Genomic DNA, 26,199 nt, shown 5'->3' with positions numbered 1-26,199 from the left:
TTTATTTTACTTTTTGTCTCTTCTCTCTCCTCTCTCTCTTTTTCCCATTATCTTTCTCCTCTTTCTCTCCTCTGCTTTCAATACCCCCTCCTCTATCTCAACATATTTTTCCCAATCAATGAGAAATTTTTTAAATTAATTTTTAAAATAATTTTTGGGTCACAACGGACAGTGCTCAAGGCTTGCTCCTGTCTCTGAGCTCAGGGATCATTCCTGGCAGTGCTTGGGAAGTCATTTTTGGTACAGGCAATCAGACCAAAGCTGGGTTGTGTGCAACCCTGAACTGTATCTCCAGTTCTGCCCCATCGATCTTGATGTTGGCTTCAGGGTAAATTCAAATGTATTATTATCTATGATAAATATCTCTAATCATAATGAGAATTTTTTCCCGAAATGTGTGTTAACTTTTAACAGATGTACTTTTATGATTGTTTTTCAAAAACTCTGTCCACACTAAAAGTATTTAAATATTTTAATTCAACAAGTGAAATACAGAAAAACAGTAGCTATAAAACCATAAAGATCTTAAACAGTAACAAAATGCTTTAAGTTATACCATTTAAACTTCCATCAACACTTTAAATTTCATTCATTACATTAGTATAGTATCTCATTTCAGTATCTGCAATTTTGACAAGTGCTTGAAAAGATTTTTGTTCAGAAACAGATGCTGGTCTAACAGAAACACACTTGAAAATATTCTTTTTCTGGTCATAGCTTCCAACACATCTATGAACTCGGCCTCTAATCAGTCTTGGAAGTTCACGGTCCTATTTTTTAACATTAAAAATAAATATTAATAAAATTTTATCATATTAATTCAAATTTTAATAACAGTATGAACCACAAAATATTAATCTATCCCCAAAAAGCAAAGCAAGAATTCCTTCATCTTATTTGGGTCTACTGCCAACAAGACCATGATAGCAAGACTACCTTGTCACAAAGGAAAGACTTTCATAGGCTTTCTAACAAACCAGTGAACTGCTTCTTAAAATACTGCATATTTCCAATGTAGTGGCATATGAATTATTCATTAATGGACTGCAAGAATTCCACTTTCAGAAGAAAGCAAACTAAGAAGTTAAGGCCAATGCTCCAGCTAAAAGCAACTTAAGCAGTTAGAAGAAATATTTAATTAAAAAATCTCACAAATCACTCTGGACAAGAACTGGGTGCTGAAAAGAAAGCAAAGTAAGAGCATGATAACCCTTCAGTAACAGTTTTGCAAATCAGTGCCTGAGAGAGGGGGGGATAAGAGAGAGAGGGAGAGAGAGAGAGAGAGAGAGAGAGAGAGAGAGAGAAGTGTGTGCCACAAAAGGAGGCTGAGGTGGGGGGAAGGAACTGGGGAGAAACACTGGTAGTGGGAAATGTACACTGGTGAAGAAATGGGTGTTGGAACATTGTATGACTGAAATTCAGTCATGAAAAACTTTGTAACTGTGTATGTTAAAGTGATTAAATAATGAAAAACAAATTTTATATTGAATGTAATCAAAGTAAAGTGAAAGTAAAGTGAAATTTACCAGTTACACATGCGGGGTGGGGGGCTGGGGAGGTGGGGGGAAGGGGGGAGGTATATCGTGATTCTTGCAGGTGGAATATGTGCACTGGTGAAGGGATGGGTGTTTGAGCATTGTATAACTGAGACTTAAACCTGAAAGCTTTCTAACTTTCCACATGGTGAATCAATAAAAGAATTTTTAAAAAATGCAAAATTGATACATAGCAGGCCCTCTAATAACACTGTTTAGTATCAATTAATTCATATGTAAGTGAGTATGAAACGTTCTGGCTAATGTTACATGAAATAAAATTAGAGAACTTTAAAAAAAACCAAATTTTATATCTCACAGATATTAGACACACCAACGCAGTGATAACAGAGACCGAGACCCCCTCTGGGAAAAGAGAGAAGACTTCTGGGAGAAAAGAGAGAAGAATCTTATTTTTGGAGTTAGCTTCCTCCTTGGGGATGGAGCAATAGCACAGCTGGTAAGGCGTTTGCCTTACATGCGGCTGACCTGGGTTCGATTCTTCTGCCCCTCTTGGAGAGCCTGGCAAGCTACCAAGAGTATCCTGCCCGCACAGCAGAGTCTGGCAAGCTACCCGTGGTGTATTCGATATGCCAAAACCAGTAACAAGTCTCACAATGAAGACATTACTGGTGCCTGCTTGAGCAAATCGATGAGCAACGGAGTGACAGTGACAGCTTCCTCCTTAATGTATCTACCAATTATAGTCAAGGATATTGAGAGTCTAAGAAACTGAGCAGTTTTTGAAAGATTCACTGATCTGGGAGGGATAAAATGGAGTCTGAGATCCCTCTAAAATAGATTCTGGTAACCACCCATACTACTATCCTAGGTTTGTGTTAGGACCCAAAAGAGTATACTAGAACTAGAAAAAGAGAAAATAAAACTCAGCCAGCTCCAACTTCTCTCAATCATGAATAAAATTAAAATAGTATGCGAATACTTTCACTTAAATGTAAATACTGCGAGTTAAAGGGATTATATTTAAGTGAGGAGTTTCTATCCCTCAAAAACCACCAACAATGAAAAAGCATTGGACTTCCAGTGATGAAAATGTAGTATATTAAGTATAAACCCTTATTTATTTTCTATGATGTACATCTGGAACTTACTAAATATTATAATACAGTGTTACTTCAATACTTAAATGTACTGAAAACTTACAAGAAAAAATACTTAAAAAAAAGAAAAAGAGCACTAACCTTATCTAAATGTATCCACTAGAAAGGCTAACATAAAAACCTACTATCCTTGGGTGTTAGCCTCCCTTTCTGTTACTTTATATTCCACAAATGAGTGCAATGTTTCTATATCTGTCCCTCTCTGACTCATTTCACTTAACATGATACTTTCCATGTTGTTCCACTTATATGCAAATTTCATGACTTCATATTTTCTAACAGCTGCATAGCATTTCATTGTGTAGATATACCAAAGTTTCTTTAACCAGTCATCTGTTCTTGGGCACTCAGGTTTTTTCCAGATTCTGGCTATTGTAAACAGTGCTGCAATGAACATACAAGTGCAGATGTCATTTCTACTATGCTTTTTTGTATCTCCTGGATATATTCCCAAAAGTGGTATTGCTTTGGAGGACCCACTTGAGTTGAAAGATGCGTGCCAAAAGTAGACTATAGACTGAACATGATGGCCACTCAATTTCAAACTGTCGTCCCATTATTCATCGATTTGCTAGAGTGGGTACCAGTAAAGTCTCCATTGTGAGACTTGTTACTGTTTCTGGCATATCAAATATGCCACATACAGCTTGCCAGGCTCTTTCATGCAGGCGGAATATTCTCGGTAGCTTGCCAGGCTCTCTGAGAGGGACGGAAGAACTGAACCCGGGTCAGCTGCATGCAAGGCAAATGCCCTACCCGCTGTGCTACTGCTCCAGTCTATTGCAAACTACAACACCCAAAAGGAGAGAGAACAAAAGGGAATGCCCTGCCTCAGAGGCAGGATGGGGTGGTGGGAGTTGGGATGAGGTTGTTGGGATACTGGGAACATTGGTGGAGGAGAATGGGCACTGGTGGAGAGATGTAAACGATCACTATATGACTGAAATGCAAACATGAAAGTTCATAAGTTTGTAACTGTACCTCACAGTGATTCACTAAAAAAAAATTAATGAAAAAATGTGGTATTACTGGGTTATTCAAATAGGAGCTCAATTTCTAATTCTTTGAGAAGCGACCATACTGTTTTCCAAAAGGGCTGAGCCAGTTGGCATTCCCACCAGCAGTGAAGAAGAGTCCCTTTCTCCCCACATCAATGCCAACACCGGTTGCTTATGTTCTTTTGGATGTGGGCCAATCTCTGTGGTGTGAGATATCTCATAGTTGTTTTGATCTGCATCTCCCTGATGATTAGTGATGAAGAGAATTTTTTCATGTGCTTTTTGGCCATTCGGATTTCTTCTTTGAGAAAGTTTCTGTTCATTTCATCGCCCGATTTTCTGATGGGGTTGGATATTTTTTTCTTATAGAGTTCAACTAGTGCCTTGTATATCCTTGATATCAACCCCCTTATCAGATGGGTATTGGTTGAATATCCTTTCCCATTCTATAGATTTTCTCTGTATTTTGGTCACTGTTTCTTTTGAGGTACAGAAGCTACTTAGTTTAAGACAGACCCATTTGTTTATCTCTGTTTCCACTTGCTTGGTCAGTGGTGTGTGCTCTTTGAAGATACCTTTTAGCTTCAATGTCATGGAGGGTTTTGCCAGCCTTGTCTTCAATGTATCTGATGGATTCTGGTCTAATGTTGAGGTCTTTAATCCATTTGGATCTGACTTTTTTGCATGGTGTTAGGTAGAGGTCTGGGCCCATTTTTTTGCATGTAGCTGTCTAGTTTTGACAGCACCATTTGTTAAAGAGGCTTTTCTTGGCCCACTTCACCTTCCTTGCTTCCTTATCAAAGATTGTATGATCATATATTTGAGGGTGTGTGTAAGGATATTCCACCCTGTTCCATTGGTCTGCTGCTCTGCCTTTGTTCCAGTACCATGCTGTTTTAATTATTACCGCTTTGTAGTAGAGTTTGAGGTTGGAGAAGGCGATGCCTCCCATCTTCTTTTTCCCAAGAATTTCTTTAGCTATTAGTGGGATTTTGTTGTTCCATATGAATTTCAGGAGTGTTTGATCCATTTCTTTGAAGAATTTCATGGGTATCCTTATAGGGATTTCATTGAATCTGTATCTCAATATACTTTAACATTACTCCTAAACTGTGTAAAACTTTCCACTACTTCTGCCTCATCCTATCTACTTAGACAATACTTCTATCAATTTACAATTTAACATGTATGTTTGCTTTTTAACTGAGATTATAAACACTGAGAAAAAAGTCACTTTAACTTAATATCCCACTTTTATATCCCGTGTATAGTACAGGTGGTACACAGTAGACTTTCTGTATTAGTTAAACAATTTAAAATAATTTAAAACTAAACATAATGTTGAATGTATTACTAAACAATTAACAGAACTTTCACTTCTGTGGAACTGTAGTCAACATGGGTAAATTTTTTGGGCATAGGCTTGTAAATAATACTTGAAGCAATACTCACAATTTCATAAAAAACACAAGGCAGACTATTTTTCCCATCTCGCATAAGAAAGGTCTTTGAATAATATGGGCCAGATGTAACAGCTGAGTCAAGAACAGCTGAAAAACATTGAAATGGGAAAGGAAAATCAGCAAAATGCAAATAAAATTTAACAAAATTAAGCTGATACTTAACTATTCTGATATCAATCTCTCATGCTTTTATTCATAAGTAATAAAGAAAACATTTTAAGAATAAGATATTTCTGAAACTTTTTTTTTTGCTTTTTGGGTCACACTTGGCGATGCTCAGGGGTTACTCCTGCATCTGCACTCAGGAATTACTCCTGGCAGTGCTCAGGGGACCATATGGGATGCTGGGAGTATGAACCCAGGTTGGCCGCATGCAAGGCAAACGCCCTACCCTCTGTGCTATTGCTCCAGCCCGTTTCTGAAACTTTTTATACTGAGGAAAACAAAACTGGCTTTTTCAAACTTGGAAACAGTCTATATGGCAAAGTTCATACAACTGACAGTTGGTAATCTGAAGTTTTTCCTTAGAATACATTTTACTGAATGACAAAATTCTCCAACTTGCCTATTTTACAATAATAAAATATACACATTTTTTAAGAGTCATGACTTAAAAGTCACTGAATTAAATAAAGAAACATACATTTTTTGATATCACAGTTCTGCATATCATCACAGCTCTGCAACTCACTAAAGAGAAAAAACTGTTTAAACTCTTTCATCTATAAAATACAAATAATTATCTCAATAGACTATAAAATAAAAATATTCCTTTCTAACATCTATCAAGTACTGATAGTGAATATTTGAGGTTTTCTATTTCCTCAATGATTCCCAATTTTCCACAAGAATGTCTCATTTTTTACCCATATATTGGAATGGGATTTGATCCCACCTGCATATCCAGGAATGAACTGAGGTTTACATCAGTCCATCAGTATATTCTATTTCCCAACTACAGTTTTCATGACAGTGCTGTCACCCAGTCAGAAATTATGATGTTTAAGTGGTCAGCTGCTAATTATTAGGAAGAGCAACTAAATGAGACTGTAGAAGAATGTGATGACACAGAATATGTGGTATAGAGAACTTTATCATATTGAGACTATTTCAGTAGAAATAGAGCAGGGAGGAGGGGCCCCAAATAAAGTAGTCAATTTAATTAGTCATTTTAAATCTCATCCACTGAAAAGGTATCCAGTTAAAATACACATTAGATCGCTCGGGGATGGGAACTGGTAAGAGACAAAAAGAAAACCCCCAGTTAGGCACTCCCTCTTTGCCTTCTTACCTATGTCAAGATGAAATGCACAGGTCCCTACCCACATGCACACATAGGTGTCCAGAAAAATGAGAAAGCCGAAGACAATAAGCACCAGCAAGGGGAAACAAGTTACAGGATTCCTGCTGCAGAGTTCAGATCAGGAACATTTACACAAGACAGAGAACAATGTCAGGACAAGACCAGGCCGTTGTACACTGGACATGTGTAGACTGCACAGAGTCAGAATCAAGATAATCTGGAGCAGGAATCATGGGATAGGACAAGTGAAGTCATCCACCAGGAAAGAGAATAATGTGGACAGTGGGGAGGGATCTAGAACCCCTACTTAAAATGCACAATAAACTAACTTCATAAACATCTGGAGTCTGTATGCAACTATTTTATATAATACTCAAGAACTAACAAGCTCAGAAATAAATCTACTTTTACAATATCAATACCATACAGGTTAAGTCAGAAGTTGATGGAGAGATCACAATCCACTCTAGATTAAGTCAACACTGTCATAGAACAGAAAGATGACTAAATCTCAAAAACATTAATGCTGAATTTAAAAGCAAACTGTATATTCTAAAACACAAAACAATTATTTTCATATATAAATTTTCATATATAAATTCAGCATGGACAGTAAAAGATATCAAGTGATATTTCTAGAGAAGAAAAATGGGTGGAAATTTCAAATATTTCTATAGCATGGATATATTTTATGGGTTTTATGTATATTTTCCTTTGTTTATGATAATTTTTGAACATGAAAATAAAGTACTTTCAGTTCTTACCTATAAATAAGAGAAATTTAGGTTCACAGTGTTAGCTCTGACATAAGTGAACTAGGAAGCAAATTTACATCCATCAAATAAAAAACTAATGGGCCAACTTTTTAAAAAATTTCAGGCTATCTTGAAAGCTTGCAACATACAAGATATCACTATAAAATTATCTCTAGTGATAAAATTGCCAGCCATGCTGACAACAGAACTTGTGAATCATTTCAGAAGCAGGCGTTTTCTCTGCATTGCTAGAAATCAAGATGTTTATAAACATGGCCCGTGTCAGAAACAAGTCAAGATATTTGAAAGTCTACTGGTTTAGGGAGTATGCATGCTGCAATTTCAAGAGGGGTCAATAATCCATCCATAAAAACTGGATAAATTCTTGCTTCCAGGTAGTAGGTATGTAAATTAAAAAGTATACAAAACATCAGCACCAGTTCAGAACATGCTCAGTGTCATAAGATACAAAACAACAGCACAAAAGCATATGCATCATTAAAAACCAATTTCCTCTTTCCTAATGTCAAACAAGTAACTAGATAAATAAGATCCAAATGAATATATATACTTTCTTTTTATATATAGAACTATCCACTGATAATGACTGATTCAAATGCTTTTATTTCAACTATGGAAAGAAATAGTTTTTAGTCTCCATAACTTACAATCTCTTTTATCTGAGTAAACCATATTCTAGAAATGTTCCACAAAACTCTCTCCTTTTAAAATTAATTTAGAAAATACCAATTGTGGGGTGTTTAGTCATATCAGCATTCTTTAGAAATGTCCTTTAAAGTACTTTATATTAAATTTTTATACTCAATTTAATATAATCACGTATCACTGTCATCCTGTTCATGGATTTGCTCAAGCAAGTGCCAGTAATGTCTTCATTTGTCCCTATCATGAGCTAGTGTAGCCTGATGGCATGTGCTTGTTGTTACTGTTTTTATCATATCAAATATGTCACAGGTAGCTTGCCAGGCTCTGCCGTGTGGGGGGGGGGGAAATAAAAATATAAAAATATAAAAATATAAAAATAAAAATAAAAATAAAGAGATTGCATGGCTGCAAATGCAGCTGCGCGCTCCAGGACAAATTGTGTCACTCTCTTCCGGGAGCTTTGTTTTATAGTCTCTGGATCTTGGTTGCTGATGAGATGACCTATCGCCTGAGGGAGTTTGTGGGTGTATCTGCCAAGCTAATGGAAAACTGGGGATCTGGGTGGAGGAGGCCCAGTCCCGATCCGAGCAGGCTTGGAGATCTCAGCCATGGGTCCCGCATACCTGGGTTCCTCTCGGTTCCTTCATGGATGAATATATCATATATCAATACATGATATACTGTCTTTTATGATGCTCTACAAAAGTTGATAATTTGTAGTAATATTGCTATAAATTAAACAGATTACATAATTCTCTGCACAAATTTCTCCTTTTATCTCAAAATATCTCACTACTAGGCCATACATGTTTTTGCCTCCCCATATCTTATACTTTTCACCTTATAACAGTCTTGCCTCTGATTCATCTCTGGCCATATTGCAATTTTCCTCAAGTGGGGGTCATGTAAAACCTTGTGGGCCCTCAGAATATTCCAAAGGGACCAACGCATAAGATTATGGGCCAATCAATAGGATACAGGTCAAAGAAAACAAACAAGATCAGAGGGGTGCCTCAGTCAGAAAAAGAATAAGAAACAATGCATTAGATTCTCTTGTGATCTTAAAAGAGTATTTCAGTCATATTTCTTACTGTAAGGCCTTAAAACATTAGATTAAAAGTAGACTTCTATTCTAGATCTAAATTATATGTAATCAGAAAATTAAATCTGTTTCTAACTAGTTTTATGATTTTAGTCATATGTTAATTATCCACCCCATTTCCTGAGCTACTTCAAATTATTTGTAAGAATCTCTTCAATTTTAACACTATTAATCAGAAGGATACTATCATTAGTAATACAGTTTATCACTCATAAATAAAAAAGAGACCCAGGAACTGAAGGAAATCCTAACAAACCATAACCTCCTTTTGCAAATTTTTGTTTTGAAGATCCCCTTTGTAATCAAAACGATTGTCAAATTTAGTTAGTGAAATATTTGTATAGTAGTATACATACCCAATATTTCAAAAAGAAGAACAGTGTTCTTTACATGTTCACACCAGTATCTCATGCTTTCAATAACTGCACAAATAATTCTTAGAGAATTCTCTTTTTCTTTAAATTTTAACTGGTATGTTGAGGTTTCCTTTTGAAAAAAATTAAGCATTAGAAAATCCTTCTAATATCATACACTCACTTTGAATGCAAAGACTATAGGTCCTTATAACAGGTAAATGTGTAAAATATTATAAGAGCTACTGAATATTACTAGAAGTCAGAGCAGTAATACAGTGGTCAGGGTGATTGCACTACAAATGGCCAACCCAGATTCAATCCCTGGCACCCCATGTGATCCCCTGATCCAGGAATGATCTCAGAGTGCTGAGCCAAGAGTTAGCCCTGAACACTGCTGGGTGTGGCACAAAAATGAAACAATGTTACTGTAGCTATACCTCCAAAATGAAAGACATACTGGCACTAAGAGGAGAAATTAGGCTGTGCTAGAGACAATCAGGAATAAAACTATTTACATAGGCGTTCACTGATTCATTTGGTCATTTGTTGAATATTTTAAAGCATGGTAAGCAAATCCTATGATATACAAATACTAAACAATTTCTCTCACTGATGTACTCATATCAGGGAAGCTAAATATATTCATTAGCTCATTGGCACTATTATGATATAGGCAATAAATAAAAGTTTATGAAGTCTATTCAGAAAAAAAGCAATAAATATATAATAGTATGTTGGAGACTGAAAAACCCTACCCATTAAAAAAGGTAAATAGGGGTAAGAGAACTGTACACTGCGTGGGGTGCTTGCCTTTCATGAGGTCGACCTGGTTCCACCCCCTGAACCCCATATGGACCTGAGCCCATCAGGAGTAATTCCTGAGTACAAGGCCCAAGTAAGCCCTAAGCACCACAGGATTTGACCCCCAAGCCAAAATAATGACAAAAGATAAAGACAAGGATTAATATTTCAAATAGGCTGCTGAATAAGAACTAAGAAAACAGTAAATGGCAATGAGATAGGAATGTGTTTGGCATTTTGACATTGAATATATTAGGATACTAAATTTCAGGGATGGAAGCTTTTGTTTGTGAGCATGAAGCATATCAAAATTTAATGTGGTTTTTTTTTCTAACTAGTCATCTTGTCTCCTCTTCCCCTTCTTAATCAAGATTAAATGTCTCCCACTGAGGACTGTTGCCATGATGAACCAATGTTATTAAAATTACTATGTCACATAATCCTTGTATACAGGAAATCTGGTTTCACTGTGAAACAAGTAAATTTTTCAGAAAAGAATTTGCCCTAGATGAATTATTGGAAAGACTGATTTCACAACTATGAAGAGAACAAACATAGTGTTGCTTTATGCTCCCAAAGACTGGCAACATAAAAAGCTGCCAAAAAAAGAAAATTATCAAGTCTGTGAAAAATGGACTTGTGGAGGGATTCTATCATTTAGGAACTCAGCTACCACAATGTGTAAGCAGAGGGTAAGTAGGAAAACCTAATCTATCTCTCCACTTTTTGATGTTCTGCCAGTGATTACCACCAGTTAACCTCTGACAGAAGCCAGGTAAGGATTCCCTCTGTAGGATAATGTACTATGTCAGATGGCTCAGTCTTCCAAAGCACAAAGAAAGATAGAGATTAAAGAATCTATTAGGCCAGACGGTGAGGGAAGGAAGAGAGCAAACTATCAGCATGTGCAATATAATGAAAGATCCATACAAAGAGCAACTAAAACAAGTGGAGAGAGGAAATTAAGATAGAAATGCACGTATGTGAAAAAACACAAATCAAAGCATTATTATATCTGAGTACATATTCTGTTTAGAGAATTTCAAAGAGTCCAAAATTACTAGAGCACTGAAGAATTAGTGGAATATAGAACAGGAGCTGAAAAGATAAAACAAGGCCAGAATATACACCAGAGGTCAGCAAACTATGACCTACAGTTCAAATCCAACCTGATTTCTGTGTTTGTAAACTTTTGTTGAAACAAAAAAAGTGGTTCACTTAAAAAATGAACCATACTTATTAATTTCTGCATTGTATGGCGGCTTTCAAGCTGCAATAGGAGAACTGAATAATATAGTTAATTTCAGGAGAGAAAACATCTGGCCTTTTACTGAAAAAGTTCTGACTCATTAGGAAAAGAAAAAAAACATAAAATGATGAATAGTCTGGGGAATTTCTGTAAGCAACAGACAAACTGACATCAACTCAAAAATTAGTCAACAGTGAAATTGTCAATCCAGTTGAAAACGTTCAAGTAATTATGAAAATGAAAGTATTCATTGCCTTTAAAAATTATTTTTAAAAACTAGTATTTATCTACTCAATTAAACTTGTTATTTGGGCTAATCAAGTAACGCATCCCATAAACGTGGTTTTAAATACTCTTATCTCTGTAACAGTTTATAAGTATTTATACATTTACCTTGAGAGTATTTTCTTTTGGATTAGTATCTGACCTTTTCTTTTGTAATTGATTTTGTTGAAAATTGGCCTTAACTGGCTGAGATGCACTCTTTTTATCTAAACCTTTCACTGCGGAGGCAGGTATTTTTGATGAATGTGTTTGTCGAAATACTTCAGTTTCTCTCTGGTGAGACAAGTTAGGAGGTCCAGATACTCTTAATTGCTTCTGTGGTGGAACTCCCAAACTTACTGAAGAACTTATTCCATCATTTGCTATTAGGTTTGTTTGTTTGCATATAGGTCTAAAATCATTTCTATCCCAAGTTTTCAAGCTGGTATTTTTGTTGGATTCTCCATAGCTGCAGTAAGGGAATGGACAGATTTGGGAAGAAAAAAAAGTCTTAGTTCTTGTTAGTATATACTTCTTATTAATCAAAAGAAAATTAAATTTTTCATTTATATTGAAACTAAGTTTATAAAATATTCTGTAACTACTCATCACAAGTTTATAGTACATAATGTCTCTTTTTTCAAGGGAGAAAATCAAGACATTGGGAGGAACAAATTTGTTTAAAATCATATAGAAAATTATTGACAATTTAAAATTCAGATCGCCCTAATATCCCACCTAAATATGTTGTGCCAAAAAGACTAGAAAAAATTTTGAGAACTTTTCCTTATTTCTTTGTGCTTTTATTTTTTCATTTTCTGAAGGTAAGTTTTTTAAAAGTTGAACACTGCTTGTAAGTGACCTTAAATCATAAAGAACAAAAAACACAAGAGGGTAAATTGATATCTGATTAGAAACTTTGTACTTTTACTGTATAGCTTTGAAATTACTAAGTGAATCTGCTATAGCATTTTGTTAACTATATTAATTTGAGTTGTTCTGCTGCTATTAATAAGGCAAAAAAATCAAAAGTATAATTTGGGCTGTTAACAATTCTATAGAAAATTAGTCCAAGTCACAAATTCTTATTTCTGAAGAATTTCCCCAAAAATATCACAAGAAAAATAATATATCCCAAAAATTCCAAGTTCCCCTGTAACAAACCTAGATCATGTGGGACCTGAAGTCTATGTAGTTTAGGAAGCCTTCTTAGGTAAAGTAGATATAAAATTAAGCATGAAAATTTAAATAACAATAATTTAAAAGTCTGACAAATACCACAATTAAAACAACATCCAGGAAAAATATTATTGGTATAATTAATAATTGGGCTGGAGCTATAGCACAGCGGGTAGGGTGTTTGCCTTGCACGTGGCCAACCCGGGTTCGATTTCTCCGCCCCTCCCGGAGAGCCCAGCGAGCTACTGAGAGTATCTCGCCCGCATGGCAGAGCCTGGCAAGCTACGCATGGTGCATTTAATATGTCAAAAACAGTAACAACAAGTCTCACAATGGAGACGTTATTGATGCCCACTCAAGCAAATCGATGAACAACGGGGCTACAGTGCTATAGTGCATACAACTTTCAAGACCTACATTCTTCTAGCTGCCATTTCTTTTCTGGTGCACAGAAGACATGACCTCTAAGAAGACAAGGCTATCAATGCAATGAAAGCCTTGATATTCAAAGCATCATTAATTTCGTTGTAAATTTTCTTCTGCAAGTGAAAACCTAAATCTTATACATCTGATTGGACATTTACTCAGTTCAGAGCAGTAAACATAAAAGCAAATACAGACTCCTGTTTTAGTAAACCATAAAGAATTCAATTAAAAATTTTATAGATATTTTTGGATATTTTCTAAGATGTATTATTGTAACATTTAAAACATCTTTTAAGTCAGATGAAGGGCAAATGGGGATGATCTCGATTATCTGTAGTATATGCCATAAATAGGACAAGGGAATGCAACGTAATAAGGGGGGATGACTAGATCACCCTTGACCCCAGATTACATGGGAGAGGAGGACAGAGAAGGAAAGATATCCATGGGGGAAGGAAGAAGATGAAAAGAGAGGTAACGGGGAGGAGGGGCCAGGGGCCTCAGGTACACTGATAATATGGGTGAGTGGGATAGCTATATATCTAAACCACAGATTCAACAACACTAATAACATGCAATCCAAACTAAAACTACCAAACTTTAAAATGTACCTGCCAAGGTGGCAGGCTGGGAGGCAGGAGACTTAGGAACACAGGAGGAGGGAAGTTTACACTGAGGATAGGTTTGGTGCTAGAACATTGTATGTCTAAAATTCCACTATCAATAACTTTTTAAATCGTGATTATTTAATTTTTAAAATTTTAAATATGGGGGCTGCCACGCTGGCCGAGGAGAGGAAATATCCTTCTTTCTCGGTTCTTTTCCCTTTTCGGGAAGAAATGTGGCGTGGCGTCCACCATATTATGAGGTCTATTAAGCAGGCACAAACTTGGTGGCGCCGGAAGGGAAAAAAAATTCCAAAACAGTGGGACGCTTGGGCAGTCTCGGCCGCAGGCTGATACCAGCACACGCTCCGCCGAGATTCGACCCGAGTGGCCACACTTTTGTGCGCCTGCTTTGCTGCTGATCGACCAGAATCCGGAGGCCAACTAGACTACTTTTGGTTCCAGAAACTGCTTGCAGTCATGTCTCTAGACTGTGAACTAAGCCATAGCCCCACGCCAGCCAAGGACGGGAAATATCCTTCTTTCTCGGGTTTTTTTTCCCTTGTCAGGCGGAGTGGCAACAGCCATATTATGAGGACTATTAAGCAGGCACAAACTTGGGGGCACAAACTTGAGGGAAAAAAAAAAGAGTTATGTACTTGGAACAGCGGGACTTCATATCTCCATTCTCAGCAATGGAAAACTAATTATCAAATGCTTCCTTGGCAGTAGGGCTGTCTTTTTTGGGGGGAAACTCCAACAACAATAGTGAGTTTTGTGTTGAAATATGGAATGTAATCAAAGTAAAGAGAAAATGAAGTGAAACTTACCAGTTATGCAGGCGGGGGTGGGGGAGTAGGGGGTTGGGAGGTATACTGGGGTTTTTGGTGGTGGAATATGGGCACTGGTGAAGGGATGGATGTTTGAGTATTGTATAACTGAGACATAAGCCTGAGAACTTTGTAACTTTCCACATGGTGATTCAATAAAATAAATTTTTAAAAAATAAATAAAATTTAAAAAAAAATGGGGGCTGGTGTGATAGCACAGCAGGTAGGGCATTTGCCTTGCATGCGGCCAACCCATGTTCGATTCCCAGCATCCCATATGGTCCTCCAGGCACCACCAGGAGTAATTACTGAGTGCAGAGCCAGGAGTAACCCCTGAGCAACGTTGAGTGTGACCCAAAAAAAGAAAAAAAATTAAATATGACTGTCAAGGAGGCAGATTGGGGGAAGAGGAAGATAGAACCTGGAGACACTGGAAGAGGGAAGCTGATACTGGTGGGATTGGAGCTAGAACGTTGTATGTCTGAATCCCACTTATGAATAACTTTGTAAATCACAGTGCCTTAATTTAAAAAAATTTCTTACTTATTATAACATTCTGAAAATAATAAAAAGGAAAATAAATTAAAATAGAGAAGACCCTACAAACTGTTGAATACAATCATCTATGAGATGAGGAAGAATATAACTGACTTGTTAAAATCTCAGACTCAAAGTAAAATGACTCGAGTATTCTGTTTAAAAAGTAACTAGTGGGGCTGGAGCGATAGCACAAGGGTAGGGCGTTTGCCTTGCACGCGACTGACCCGGGTTCAATTCCCAGCATCCCACATGGTCCCCTGAGCACCGCCAGGAGTGATTCTTGAGTGCACAGCCAGGAGTAACCCCTGAGCATCACCGGTGTGACCCAAAAAGCGAAGAATAAAAATAAAAATAAAAAGTAACTAGTGATCATCTTGATCATTTTTGATTGAACAACTTTTTATTTCTAACTATAAGAAATATATTATTTTTATAGTGAGTCACAACTTATAGGAAATACAGCGTATCTTCCCTTAAAAACAATTTATGAGGGGTTGAAGTGATAGCACAGCGGGTAGGGTGTTTGCCTTACACATGGCCGACCTGGGTTCGATTCCCAGCATCCCATATGGTCCCCTGAGCACCACTAGGGGTAATTCCTGAGTGCAGAGCCAAGAGTAACCCCTATGCATCGCCGGGTGTGATCCAAAGAGCAAAAAAAAAAAACCAATTTATGAATCTACTAAATCTTTTACCAGTGACCAATTTTCAAAATCTTCACCTCCACTCAACTGTATTTGTTAAATACAAAGAGTAATTCTAATTTCATTAAAAACTATTTTCAAGATTAATTATTGAAATTTTAACAAAAAAACTCAAAGATGTAACATCGTTTCACACTTGCTTATTGTCTAGTAAACTCAACCATCTTGATACCCTGTTTACATTATTCTTGCAGATTCTATGTTCCAAGAGAGTCTAGATAATAGCTATCACATAAAATACTGGATTCCCAATTAAATTTGAATTTTAAATCAATTATAAATAAAATTTTAGTATAAGTATATTTCAATTATTACATGTAATATTTTCTTAAAAGATTATTTGTTATTTTTATGACGTTCAAATGTAACTGGGTATTCTGGGGTTTTGGCGATTCCGGCAACACTAGCCAATTTTTAAAATTCTAAATCAATTAAAGAATCATTGGTATATTACCAACTACCTGCATGAGTTTTCAAATGTTTTTAACTTTTAAGGAATTTTGTTGCTACATGTCAATCGTCTAATAGATCATATATTATTTAAAATTAGAATATCTAATAGTCTCTGTCCAGATTACAATCTGTTACCTAATTAACATTTAATGTCTAACAGATTTTTTTTTCCTAACACCTGCATTTGGAGATATGCCTCCAAGGACCATCTCAAGCTACTAAATAGGCCCATTCAAGTGTTTCAAGTGCTGGTCTGAAGTAATTAACTTATCTTATGAAAACTAGCATGAGCAATGAAATCAAAACTATTTTTAAACATTGGTTTAATATATTTATTTTGATACATTTATTCAAAGTTGCCCCCTCTTTAAAAAAAAGAAAGTTATCCTCAATAAAGGTGAGGTACTGTACTATTAACCTGACAGGATTTCTGGGAAGATTATTAAAATAACAAATATCAAAACATTAAAATGACTGACACATGTTTGGTTTTGCTTTTTTCATACTTTGCTTCCAAAATTATTTCCTGCAATAGCTGCCACTTACTCAAGAATACTAAATTTCAGCACTTAAAATACCCATATCCTAGAGCCAGGGAGATAGTATAGCAGGTAAGGCACTTTCCAAGGGAGACCAGCATTTGATCCCTGTGGCCTATATGAGTCCTCCAGGAATGACCCCTGAGCACAGAGCCAGTAGTTAAACCCTGGGCATTGCCATGAATGCCGCCTCAAAAAAAAAAAAAATATATATATATAATATATATATATATATTCTTTCCTGTTTTGTTTTGTTTTTTTCGTAGACTTTAAATCCTTATGGCAATGACTCAAAAGTACTGTCAATGGTCTCTTTGTTCCTTGCATTCACACTATTACATATGCACAAATACTCAATCTTCATCTTTCTTATTCCATTTTATTTGAGAGCTTTCAGTCTTACTACAATAACAGTGAGCATTCTATTTGGTTCCCAATTTCTAAATACATATAACATTCCTACTCTTTACCTACTAACACTAATCATTAATAGCTCATCAGTATCAAAAAATCATAAAATCATAGTAATACTGGCATACATGACAAATTTCTGAACATGAAAAATTATTTGGAAACATTAAGCATTCCCACACACTTCTGTCTTTAAGAAATTGCCAGCAGTGTTCAGAAGTCCCAGAGGCCATACCCAGACGTTAGTGTTCAGAAGCTTCCATGGTCACATCCAGTGATGCTTAGGGAACACCTCCAGGGCTATAACCAAGGTTATCTGCATGCAAGATTTATGCCCCTTAGCCCCTATCTTTCTGCCCCTCTTCTATTTTAAAATTTTTGTAGAGCAGAGTCTCTTAATTTTATAAAACACAACAAATATTAATAAAGAATGTAAATTTTCTAAGTAAAATTCTAAGAAAGAAAGAAAAAATGGAGGAAGAGAAATGGGAGAGGTAAAAGGATCAGAACAACAAAGAAAAAAATTTAAACATACTCACTTCCAGCTACTCTTGTTTCTTTCAGTATTTATTTGAATAGTCTCAGACATAGAATCTTGACTTCTCAGGGAAGGAGAAACAGAATGTGGTATTTGACTTGAAAAGAAACTGGTCCTATTAAATATTAATAGTTTCCAAACTGAGAAATATAAAATGCACTCAGAAGAATAACATTTAGTAACATAAACATACAGCATTGATGTGTATTTTTCCACATACCCTGTGCTCATTACTTTCGTTACAGGAGGCAACTCTGGAGTCATAATTTCCCAGGTCCAATCTCAAAAGATATAAGAAAAACAGACAAAAGTACAATAGGTATAATTTTAAAATAATTTTTACACTTTAATTATGGAGGACTAAAACTTGAAAAACCTGAAGAAACTTTTACATTCAGCCTTATTAGTATTTGCAGACCTCTGAGATATACCCTCATATCTCAAGGAAAAAATAGTTTACTTGGTATTTTGCTCACAGCTGAACCTTATAATGTCTTTTACTTTGAAACACAGTTTGATCAGTATTATAACCCAGAACATAAAGATATGTGATGTACTCATGCCTGGTGTTTCTGTGAGAGAGTGAGAAACAACATAAAATTTCACTATCAATTCTTATCCTCACTAGTGTGATGTACTCTGATGTTCTGTTTTACATTCTACTCTACTTTATCCTCTTATATATTTTAAGATATTGGTTACTTCCCAACCTAATGGATAGCATATTCAAATATGCTACAAAGAATAGAAAAAATACTGGTATGACATCTCTTAACCAATGTAAGAATGAGAGTTTAATACCTCAGAATAATACACATTTTTGAAATAGCAATTCTAATTGTTACTGTTCAAGGTCAACAGTCATGCTACTTGTAAAAATATTTTAGATGGTGGAAAAGATTATTTAAGTAGCAGGTGATATCTGGATAAATGCCCATTTGTGTATATAATGTTTTTATTTTACCCCCAAATAATGGAAATATCAAATTCATACTTCAAATTTCCCAAATATGAAATTAAAATAATTATAGAATTTGATTTTAGGATTAGATTTGGATTAAGATCAATGGTGGCACATTATATCAAACCGAATGTACAAATAGTGCCATATAAAGATATATAAATTTCTAGTGGCATAAGATCCTATTTAAAATTTTTAACATATACCCAAAACAACATATACAACCAGAAATGTACCAAGTATATTTCAGGATGTCTTCCTTTCTATGCTTTTTTTCAGATATAAGTACAAAGTTTAAAAACACAAGAGATCTTCAAGCACCTACCAAAATAGCTAACCGTAATCAGCAATGAGACCTAGCCATAAAAAGCTAAACCAGGATTTGGATGACCTACCTTAAAAAGATGAGCTCAATCAGAGGCTTTCTGTCTCTAGAATAAGTTATTATAATACAGTCAAAGGACAATTTTATTCATAGGTAAAATATTTATAAGGAAGCCAAATTGATGAATAGAGTAAAGAATCAACAAAGAAAGGCGAAAGAAAAAAAATTCTATCAGAGCAAAATTTTTTAAAAAGACAAAAAAACTAGGCCAAGAACAAGAAATTCAGCTTCCACACTTCCTAAGAATTTTTTTCATTTTTCCTGCACATTTATTCCTATTCCAAATGGCCAGTTCTCCATTATTTATCACCAAATATTTAAGTAATGAAATCTATACATCCTTGGAAAATAAGTTTAATTTTTACAATCAATAAAGGTTACTGCTCATCAGAGCAAAGGTACCAGATAAAAGGTCATATATTATCTACCATCCATGCAGACAGTGAAATTCAAACTACTGCACTGAATGTTCAGAAAGCACCAAACAATCTTTATATTTGGACAGTGGAAAGAAGTCAATTTTCAATTTCCATTAAAATAAAATGAAAATGCTAACTTTCTATAATCCTAGCTCTTATTTTCTGAAAACATTTACCTTAGTTCTTACCTGTTGGTAGAGGAGGAAAATCATAACTATCAGAAGCAGTACTGATGCCTGGATCATTTTTAAGTGGATTAGAAGTTAAGGGCTGTCTAGTCCTCTTTTTCTGATTGAACAATGGTACAGGCAAACAGCCTAAAATGAATGTAGCAACAAATTTGTACTGAATAGGCAGAGTTAAATATAGTTAAAGAATAATTGCTAGGGGCTGGAGCACAGCAGGGAGGGCGTTTGCCTTGCACGTGGCTGACCTGGGTTCGATCCCCAGCGTCCTATATGGTCCCCCGAGCACCACCAGGAGTAATTCCTGAGTGCAGAGCCAGGAGTAACCCCTGTGCATTGACAGGTGTGACCCCCCCAAAAAAAGAATAATTGCTAGTATATAATAAACAATTGGAATTTGTCTACCTCTATATGCTAATTGTATATCTATCAAGGACATATTTCCAATATCTTTGAATTAAATTTTATTTTGGCTTTTGAGTCACACCCAGTTGTCAGAGCTCACTCCTGGCTCTGGCTCTGTACCTAGGGATCACCTCTGGGTGGGGAAAGGTGATATATAGTGCCAAGGATCAAATCTGGGTTGGCCGTGTGCAGGGCAAGCATCCTGACAACTATACTATCACTTCAGCTCCTACATTTTACATTATTTTAAATATCCTGAGTCTAAAAAAACTTTTATTGAACAGAGAAATAGTATAGGAGTGAAGGCTCAGGTTATGCCTAGGTTCTATTCTCAGTATCACATGGTCCCCCAGCATTGCCAGATGAAGTCCTGGAGCACCCTAAGCACCAACAGGATAGCCTAAGTAATCTACAGTGAAAGTCTGAGAAACACTGCATCCTTCAGCCCTTGCTTTGAACCTTCAGCCAGGTTGACTGAGAAACACCAATTGGGGGACCCAAGACCTTCTGAGAATCACTGGGAAGACCTGCCCCCTGTCAAAAAATAAAATTAAATTAAAACTCCTTTCTTGTTCTACACTAACATTGTTTAATTACTCATGTTTATAAGTAATTCCTCCTGCCCTAACTTTTTCCAAATCCCATTTTTGTTTTATTTCACTCCTGTGTTTTTCTATTACCATATGAATGAAATATGGTATAGTTGACTCTTCCAATAGAGTAGTGGTAAGAGAGAACAAAACTGATCCATGTAGCACCGTAGCACTGTCATCGCGTTGTTCATCGACTTGCTCGAGCCAGGAACCCATAACATCTCCATTGTGAGACTTGTTACTGTTTTTGGCATATCGAATACGCCACGGGTAGCTTGCCAGGCTCTGCCGTGTGTGCGGGATACTCGCAGTAGCTTAACTGGCTCTGCAAGAGGTATGGAGGAATCGAACCCAGGTCAGCCGTGTGCAGAGCAAACGCCCTACCTGCTGTGCTATCGCTTCAGACTCTGATCCATACTTTAAAAAATCCTAACTACTCTTTGACTATGGTAGCACATTTCTTTAAGGTCAATGTTCTCAAACTTCTGAAACTGTGTTTAACAAGTTAGTCCTAGTCTCACAGTTGTATTTCAAGAGATTTTGTTAAGAAGCCCAAACAAGGGGATGAAGCGATAGTACAGTGGGGAGGGCGTTTGCCTTGCACAAGGCCAACCCGGGTTCGATTCCCAGCATCCCATATGGTCCCCCGAGAACCCCAGGAGTGATTCCTGAGTGCAGAGCCAGGAGTCAGTCCTGAGAATTGATGGGTGTGAACCAAAAAGCCAAAAAAAAAAAAAAGTCCAAACATAACATTTTAATAGGCATTATAAGTACCTATAACATATAATTTCTATGAATCATCTGAATGTGCTTTGGAGTAATAATATCCAATCCAAATAAGAATATAACTCTCTCCAGATCTCTGAGTTCAACCTGACATGTCAAGAATCATATTACTAGCTTTAAATCCTGACTCTAATTCATGGTATAATTTATTAAACATCTTTGTGCCTTAATTTCTTTTTTTTCTTTTTGGGTCATACCTGGTGATGAACAGGGGTTATTCCTGGCTCTGTACTCAGGAATTATTCCTGGCGCTGCTCAGGGGATCATATGGGATGCTAGGAATCGAACCCAGATCAGCCACATGCAAGGCAAATGCCTTACCCGCTGTGCTATCGCTCCAGCCCCTGTGCCTTAATTTCTTAGCTGAAAGATGGGATGGTCTAATACCGGTCTATTAGGAGGTTGGAATAAAATAGCACAGTGGTTGGGCATTCGCCTTTCTCGAGTCTGACCTGAGTTCGATTCCTCCGCCCCTCTCGGAAAACCTGGCAAGCTATTGAGAGTATCGAGCCCGCATGGCAGAGCCTGGCAAGCTACCCGTGCGTATTGGATATGCCCAAAACAGTAACAATAAGTCTCTCAATGAGAGACGTTACTGGTGCCTGTCGAACAAAAATTAAAAATATATATATAATTAAATGTCTAGAAAATAGTTCCACCATAAATAACAGCTATGATTATCTTCATTCCCTTTGTTCTCTTTATTCTTGCTCTCTGACTTTATACTATAAATGAGAAAACAGAAATAAGGAGACACTGGGAGATTAGAAGTGCTCCTAAAACTATTTTAAATAGGCAAGTCTCTGAACACAAATAAACTTTGTTTTCAGCTTAAAAACACAAAACTCAAGCAGCTAAGTTATGTGGAAAGAACACTAAACTCAGGAAAGTTCGATTTTACTCTCACCTATACAACTAAAAGTTTTGCCCTGCATAATTTCCTTGAACCTAAATAAAGTAAAGAGGCTAGACTATAGGTTTGATCTTTTTAAAAGAGTTTCATGCCTCAGATGTATGAGGCCTTGGATTTGATCCTTGCACCAAATGGGAATAAAAAGTTCCTTCCAAACATTTAATTTATTAACTACATGAACTTTACATAGTATATATAAATTAAAGAAAATCATAAAATTGTTGATTACCTGCTGTACTCCGAGTTGAATTTTCATTTAAGTTTCTCTTCATTTCCATTAATATCAAAGTCTGTAACTTTGTCTTTAGCACACCAAATTCACGACATTAAATTGTTTAACTAAACCTTCAGAGAAAGAAATTTGTAACTCACATCAAAAACAAATTACTCTGCTGGGTAAGTATTAAGTTTGTTGTTTTAAGCTATGGTCTCAAACCTAATAATTTTCACTTTTAAAGTCCTTTGTTTTCTTAGAATTATACCATAACCCAACAGGGATTGGGGTTTGGGATGGAAACATCCCAAATACGGTGGGTGGGAAAGTGTAATGGTGGTGGGATTGATGTTTGAATATTAAATGTAATCAAATATTGTGAACTACCTTATAAAATTTAAAAAAGCATTTTTTTTAAAAAAAAAGAAATGCCTAGGTTTGAAAAAAAAGAATTACACCATAACCAAGTTTTCCAATTCTGTTCAAAATAAAAGTGGGACTACAGAGGCTAAGGCCCTGCTTCATATATATATATATTTCATAGTCTATGTAAATAATTTCAGAATCAAGGATTCAGTAAGAGTAACTCTGAAACAATCCATAAAGGGTAAGTGGACTCTAACTCTGGCAAACTTACATACTTGTACAAGAGGAGGAATGAAACATACACAATTGAGTTAGTCATGACTAAGTTAGTCATGTGAAGACTCTATGTTCCAATTTATGCTCTGTGTTCCAATTTAAAGCACAAGCACCTGGCAAGTGTAGCACACCAAGCTCCAGTGAACTGTTTACCTTGACTACAATGAGGCCCTAAGTTAGATCCCTGCATAACACACACACCTCTATATATCTATATATATTACAGATTTATGTCTCACAGATCATCTGATATGTCCTTAACTTGGGGCCCCTGGGTTATAAATACCAAAGACTGTCTATCCAGAATAGGTGCAATGGGAAATAGCCACTATTTCTGTAATTTAAAAATGTGAAACAAGTTTTTTCCCCCTTTTTTTTCTTTTACAACAGAATTCCTGCTGTAGTTTCTTCATGTTTAGCCTCTTAATATATTTCAATTCCAGCCAAAGCAACAAACCCATATTATGTGAAAAGGCAAGATACAAATCAAACTAAACCACATCATTTCTGTTCTACAGTTCACTCACCAAAGCAGACAAATATGAACACAGCAAAAAAACTTTCAAACTATACTGAGGTAAATATTAGTTTCCAATACTGCGTATAGACATGAAAGTTGGAAAACAAGAGATAAGGAAAAGAATGTTTCCAAACCTTGAGTTTTAAGTCGGATAGAGTAAGTCTGTTTAAAAAATATATTAATTATGCCATTTTATTATCCACAAATGATATTTATTTCATTCTTTTATACTTTGGCCTATTTGTCTTTATTGTCTGTCATTTTTGTTGAGGTACTGTGATTGCAAAACTGTCATACTTTTCATGCATACATTGTTCCAATAACACATCCACCACGATTTCCCTCCACCAGTACCCCTCCATCCTTCCTTCCCAAGTAAGGGAAGCTCAATTCTACAGAAAAATTCTTCCATTCTGATCTCTTTGGCCATTTGTTGTTCCCTTACTGTGCTTATGTCCCGTATATGTGAGAGCCGTTTTGAATTGTGCATATCATGACCCTTAGACACAGATGAATAAAATTAAACTCCCAGAATTCCACAAAATTGTAGATAAATGATTTAAAAAATTGATTTAAAAAAACATTTTTCAGAAGCTGCCTTTTCTTACAGGTATGTACATGTTTTAAATTACGAGCATGAGTAATACTAAGTGAGCACATTTTTAATGTACATTTCTTCTGTAACTGAATGTCAGCCACCTAGATCACGCAGCTGAAAAAATCGCGGGAACTCATGGCCTGCGCAGGCGCTCTGCCACGCCCTTCTAGAAGTCAGAACAGCGTGCCTGCTCATTTCCCTTAGCTCCGAACCACGGGAACTGGCAGCCTAACTCTGCCTGGGCTGACAGGGGCTATGACATTTCACGCCAACAAAATTAAGCAAACGACCTCCGCCCGGGTCCCCGGCACTGGGCGCGGAGACCCCGAGTAACCCCAGTGGCATTATTCTGACGGGGGCGGCAGCTGCTCCACGCCCATGAACACCCGGAGCACCGCACCCCTCCCCCACCACCACTACCAACGGCCACCCCCTCGGGAGGAAGGCACAGCTGAGGCGGTCCGCCAAGGCCCCGGTCCCCTTCTAATTGCTCTCCCGACCCAGGGATTGGGGGAAGCTTAGCAACAAGCGACAACACACAATCTTGGCCCTCTCGGCCCTCCTGCCCATACCCATACCACACACAGGTTGAATCCCTCTGTTTCCTCGCCTCAGCCAGCCGCCAGCCGCCACGAAAGGGCCTGCTCAGCCACGGAGCTCTCGCGACTGAAAAAAACGCGGGAACTCAGGCCCTGCGCATGCGCTCTTCCACGCTCAAGGAAGGACCGTGGTAGGAACCAGTTAGGCAAAATGGCGCGCGGGCGCCACGGCGTCATGTATTCACTGGTCACCGAGTCAAGGACACCCGTGTTCTCTCCATAGAACGAAAGTGGAATCTTTTTAAAGCACCTTCCCTTAGGTCCTCACAACACAGCCAGCCTCTGTCTGCCCCAGCTTGGTCGGGACGGGGTGTCTAGGGCTAGTCGTTCGAACAGCTCTCACGCCTTGGGGTCATGTAGAAGGTTCGAGAACAGTGCGGTGAGACCCAGGCGTGTGTACACCTAGGAAACAATGACTAGAAGGCCGCGAAACAGCCACAGAGCTGTTCCTGTGTCGCTACTTTTATTTATGGTATGAGAAATTATTTTCATCTTCAAAATAAAGCGTACTTCAGTGATGATGCTCTGTTCTAAGATGAGTGGGGGGAATTAAAACCAGTGGAAAACCAGTGGGAGGGCTGAGTTCTCGCGTGACCCAAACACCTGGAGTCCCAGAGAGGAAGCGGGACGGTGCCGTGACCCAGAGCTCTGGCTCCGGGCCACGAGACTTGTTTCCTAGCCCTTAACATCTGGAATAAGTTCTTTGCCCTTCTAGACCTACGTTTCCTCCCTCCGTGGAAGAGCAGTGGCAGTACCTACTTGCCTTAAGAATGAACAGGTCGTGACACGGTAAACATTTCGCGAATGTTAGCCTTTCTTCAGCAACAGTAGCTGTCATTTACGGAGTACTTTACCAGATAACGGTCATTCTAGTTCTGTCTGCATTCAAACAACTTGTTTTGTTGTTGCCGTATCTTCAAACTCTTTGAGGGCAAGAATAGGTGAAGGGGGGGAAGGTCGATGGGGACTCAGAGATGGAGGGAGGGTTTTTAGTGAATAGCCAGGCCAGGGTGACGGAGCGGTAGTAGTGAGTAAGGTGCTTGCTTTACTCACAGCTGACAGGGGTTGGACTTCTGGTATCCCACATTGGCCCCCGAGCCTGCCAGGAGTAATCCCTGAGCAACACTCAGTGTGGCCCCAA

General features: G+C 37.2%; 1 protein-coding gene across 1 annotated transcript; it reads right to left on the bottom strand.

The window, feature by feature from the left end:
• Positions 1-578: 578 nt before the first annotated feature.
• SPATA22 (spermatogenesis associated 22) lies at positions 579-22,757 on the bottom strand. Its single transcript, XM_004604967.2, has 8 exons — positions 22,715-22,757; positions 19,792-19,920; positions 18,059-18,119; positions 17,840-17,935; positions 11,743-12,082; positions 9,300-9,429; positions 5,107-5,204; positions 579-770 (listed from the first exon to the last, which is right to left on the bottom strand). The coding sequence occupies exons 1-8, from the start codon at positions 22,755-22,757 to the stop codon at positions 579-581; spliced, it is 1,089 nt and encodes a 362-aa protein (XP_004605024.2).
• Between the last annotated feature and the right edge of the window lie 3,442 nt (positions 22,758-26,199).

Source organism: Sorex araneus, chromosome 3 (genome assembly GCF_027595985.1).
Source record: "Sorex araneus isolate mSorAra2 chromosome 3, mSorAra2.pri, whole genome shotgun sequence".
Lineage (NCBI taxonomy): Eukaryota > Metazoa > Chordata > Mammalia > Eulipotyphla > Soricidae > Sorex > Sorex araneus.
The sequence above is the reverse complement of the archived record's forward strand: the minus strand, read 5'-3'. Positions and strand labels throughout refer to the sequence as shown.